The sequence below is a fragment of the Condylura cristata genome, unplaced genomic scaffold, assembly GCF_000260355.1.
Source record: "Condylura cristata isolate star-nosed mole 26May11 unplaced genomic scaffold, ConCri1.0 scaffold00006, whole genome shotgun sequence".
NCBI lineage: Eukaryota > Metazoa > Chordata > Mammalia > Eulipotyphla > Talpidae > Condylura > Condylura cristata.
This window is the reverse complement of record NW_004567107.1, coordinates 65,406,982-65,411,730: the sequence shown is the minus strand read 5'-3', so window position 1 is coordinate 65,411,730 and position 4,749 is coordinate 65,406,982. Positions and strand designations below refer to the sequence as shown.

Genomic DNA, 4,749 nt, shown 5'->3' with positions numbered 1-4,749 from the left:
CACCAGAATGGGAGAAAACATTTCCTCCCCATACAACCGATTCAAGACTGATATCAAAGCTCTACGAAGAGCTCACACAATTCAGAGGCCCTCCCTGGTGAAGCAAAGGGTTAAAGCATGGCGCTATGAAGCTAGCTGCATCCAATTCCATCCGCCAGAGAGCTGACGCCAGGGAGCTGACCCCATGACACCTGCACACCTCTCCTGACCCGCCCGCTGCTCCCCTCGGCAGTGTACTTTGTCGGTTTGCCTGTTCTGCTCCCCACTCTGTCTCTGGTGAATTCTTTCATTTCCTCTGACCTGTACCCCAGTTCTGTATGTGTAAACAAATCTTTAAAAAAATAAAAATAAAACTGGGACTCCAAAATACAAATTAAAAGGGAGCAAGAGAGAGAGAGCACACATAACTCAACAAAAACATAATAATCCAGTCCAAAAAATGGGCAGAAGAGCTAAAGAGACACTTCTCCAAGAGGAAATGCAAACAGCCAAGAGGCATATGAAAAAAATGTTCAACATCACTTACAATCAGAGAGATATAAATCAAAACCCACAATGAGATATCACCAAACACCAGTGAGAATGACACATATTTATAAAAAACAAAACAAAACAAAACAAAAAAACCTGGCAACAAATATTGGCAGGGATGTAGAATCCCTTTTACACTGCTGGTGGGAATATAAACTGGTGTGGCCACTATGGAAAGCTCTGTGGAGCTTCCTCAAACTACTAAAATTGGAGCTTCCCCATAACCCAGAGATTCCACTTGTAGGAATCTACCCAAAGAACACAAAAACCTCACTTTGAAAAGGCACCTTCACTCCTGTGTTTACTGCGGCACTATTTACAATAGCTAAGACAAAAGTTGCAGACAAATTATAGACCTGAGGCTGACAGCTTGAGAGGGCGGGGGAGAGTGGTCAACACCGGGAGGGAAGAGCACAAGGTTTTGCTGCATTACAGAGGTGGTGAGAAAGCTACGGGACTTATCCCTGAGTGGAGAAATCAAATATTGTACAAAAATGAACAATGGAAGAAAATTTTAAAGTTAAAAAAAAAATTTTAATAAAAAGAAGTGCCAGAGGCCCTCCCTGGTGGCACAGCGGGTTAAAGCACTGCACTGAGAAGCTAAAGCCGCTTCCGCATGAGTTCGATTCCCGCCTGCCCCAGAGGTGACCACATGGTGTGGCAGACCTCTCCTGACCCACCCGCTGCTCCCCTCAGCAGTGTACTTCGTCGATCTGCCTGTTCTGCTCCCCACTCTGTCTCTGGTGAAGCCTCTCACCGCCCCGAGCCTCTGGCCTGTACCCCAGTTCTGTATGCACGAATAAATAAATCTTTAAAAAAAAAAAAAAAAGAAGTGTCAGAGGGCCAAGTGGAGTGAGAGCACCAGGTGCTACCTGACCTGGTCAGATTCACTTTGCATGGACTTGGGAAAGAATCCCATGTCACAGAGGAGCCCAGGGCTGTGCCGGCCTCCGTGGAGACACTGAGCCAGCCCTTCCCCTTTCCAGGCAGCTCTGTCCTCTCCAGGCAGTGAGGACAGGTCTAGGGTCCTACACAGACTTTGCTGCTCAATGTTCTGATTCTGCCTGTTGTTCTCCATCCAGTTCACGCCCCTACTACACTCATTCTAGATTCTGTGCTTTCTTAAGATCCCTGGAGGGTTGAACCAAGACTTCTGGCTCTTCCTGGAAAGCAACTCTGCCTGTCACTTGATCCTGGTTCATTCCCCACTCAATGCTTTGGAAAGGCTTCCGTCGAGAATTGCTTATGCGCTCACGTCATTGCTCCTCCATTCTCCCATTTCTTCATTCCATAGACCTTCCTGCACCAGCACTGGCCCTCATGGCCTGGGCTAGCACTGTGCGGGCAGATCCCTGGCCCTCAGCCACTTTCTCAGACTTTTCCACTCCAGTTAAGATTTCTAAAGAGGCTCTATGGAGTTGGGTCATTGAGATATCATCCCTGATGCACCCCAAGGTTTCTGAGGTGGGCACATTCTCCCTTCTCCCTCTGAATTGCCTTGAGGATTGCATAGGCTCTTGGCACACAGTGACTGTAACGGTTCCTCCTCCATTCATCCAGGCTGGAGCTGAGTGTTCCCCGGGTTGGCGAGTCCCTGGCTGCCACAGTTCAGCCTTGAACCCCCCAGAACTTCCTAATGCTACCCAACCATGCCCACTTCAGAGGGTCCCACTGAATTCTAAGCATTTTGTCCAATTCCACCAAATCCTAAACGCTCCACTTAATCTTATCATCTTGTCAACACTTCACTGAATTCTGTGAAAATTCCAGGCATGTTTTCTCAGTTTGGAAAGTTGGGGTCACCGTGAAAACCCGCATCCTGCACGTTTGGAGTGGTGCTCAGGCAAATGTTCTGACTTGTGTTCTCTGAGCTCCAGCCAGAGAAGTTTTCTGGTCTCTGAAGCATCTTCCAGGGAGCCAGGGACAAGGATCTGGAAGAGCTGAAGGTGATTGAAAAAGTGGGGGTGTGGGACAGAGGAAGGGGCCAGGGTAGGGGTGAGGAGTTTCAGGCAACTACTGGGTCTTGGTCCCGCTCTCTAACTCACTGCATGATATTGGGCAAGCCCCTTTCCCTCTCTGGTCTCTATGATTCCTCATACACAGCACGGGCTTTGGTCTGACTGAGCTGTGAGATCTCTCCCAGCTAGGCCAAGATGTCCTCTAGGCTAAGAAGAGCTCATATTTGACAGCCAGTGGCTCGTTTCTAATTTGCGTTGATCCCAGGAAATCTCAGCAAGACAGGGGAAGCTGTTTGTAGCTAGGCCAGGGGTTTTGAACTTGGCCTTGCGGATCAGGATGAGGAAGGCAGAGAGCTGGCATGAAGGAAGGAAGTGCCTGGGAGATGAGCATCCTCCCAGCAGTGCAAACACAGGGTCTTGGGGCACAAAGGAGAGAGGTAGCCTGGGAGATGATAAAGGAGGGCTTCCTGGGGAGTGGCAGCTGAAATGGTTTTGGGTGACATTTGGCCAGGAGATAGACAAAGGCAGAAGGGACACTGGGAGCTCTAAAGACAAGCTCCTGGCCCCGTTTTGGGAACCAGAATGCCACAGTACCCAGCCACATCCCTTCTCACCCCTTCTTCCTACAGGCCTGTCCCCCAGCTGAAGGACTTCTCAGCTCCTCAACACTCTTCTGTCCTCCTGGTCCATCCCTGGCAGAGTTTGCTGCCCACCCTCAGGACAGGTCCTTCTCTAGTGATCCCTTTGGCCCCTACATGGTGTGCACACACCTCCTACCCAGAAGAGGTGGTTTTGTCTAGTCTTCGGAAGTTAAAGGGTTAAAGGGCCTGCACTACTTGGTATGTGTGTGTGTGTGTGTAAGAGAACAAGATCCAGAGTTCCTGTTACACAGGCACATATACACATGTGAATGACTACATGGGTGATGTGAGCCTGTGTAGAGCATATATACTCAAGAACAACTTTGTGGCTAACTCGACAGGACCTCAAGTGCACCTGTCCGCCCTGGCTAATGTTGTGCATGGGTGAGCACACTCCCCAGTGAGGCCAACAAACAAGTCAGCAGAGCACAGTGCAACTCTGTCCTGCAAATAACTGCAGCCCACTACTTTGTTTCAAGTAGGAGCTGCAGGAAGCCCCAGGTTCCGTGCAAACATGCACCCCACCCCCACTTCAGGTACACTTCCTGCTCCCCCCTACATCCACCCCCAGCCCCAGCTGTACAAGGCATATCAGACCCTATACATACCCATGGGTGGTCCTGTAACAGGTACAGGTTTCATGGACTCCGCCCCCACTCCAGATACTGGAACTACTAATCCCATCAATACCAAGGAGAAGCACACTGGGACGTGAGGGCGGAGCTGAGCAGTCAGGTTGGGATAAAACCGGACATGTGGGCTCCGGGGGTCTCTTGGCCTGGTGGTTCGCGGCTGATCCTTTTGGTTCTCTATCAGTTTTCAGTTTTCAGCGTGCCGGTGGAGTCCAAGTCAGCAGAACTGGTAGGGCATTCTAGTTAACTTGTATTTCTCTCCCTCTTTCCCTGGGTTATTCCCTTACCTTCTCCTTATAAATAAAACCATTATTTAACCTTTTTGAGTGTGTCCATAATACGATTGAATAGTGAGCGTGGGTGAGGACCAACCGACAGGCAACCCAATTCACATTGGGGTGCCCTGCAACAGTCCTAATAAACAGATTCCAGACTCCAGACTGCAGACTCCCATTTCACCTTCTTGTGGCTCCCAGTCTCCTATGTTCAGGCGAACACAGCAGTCAACGCGCCTGTCGGTGGGATATCAACAACACATCTTTGTGTGTGCCTGGGTGTCAACAGGTGCTTATGCCCTTCTGGGGTGACCCTGTGTGGGTGTAGGTATATTTTAACAAGTAGCTAATGGCTGCAGGTGCTTCCTAATGACATTAGGGGTTGAATTATATAATTTGGGATCCATGCAAAGAAGTGTTTGTATGGCCTTCCTGGTGGCTAGGAGTTAAGTCTCAGTGCTAGTGTTACAGGGCAAAATCTGTTAGAGGACAGGGAGAGAGGGACACCCATGAAGCCCCAAACCTGCCTGCTCTAAGTGGGTTCTGCCATCCACCACAACATGACAAAACATATAAAACTTTAATGAAAAGGGACTTTAGTACAATAAATATACAATACAGAAAACAGAGAATATAACTTTTAAATCAAATACCTGAAGTTACCCATCCCCTCGTGGGCAAAAGTCAACCCAAAAGGGATTGGCCCAAAGCA

The 4,749-nt window shown here is 49.1% G+C and overlaps 1 protein-coding gene across 1 annotated transcript in view; it reads left to right on the top strand.

The window, feature by feature from the left end:
- Positions 1–3,644: 3,644 nt before the first annotated feature.
- The window catches only part of LOC105853291 (olfactory receptor 13J1), a 2,085-nt gene continuing 980 nt past the window's right edge, over positions 3,645–4,749 (top strand). Inside the window, 1 exon segment of the mRNA XM_012721264.1 lies at positions 3,645–3,666. Within this exon segment, the coding sequence (XP_012576718.1) occupies positions 3,645–3,666 (22 nt within the window).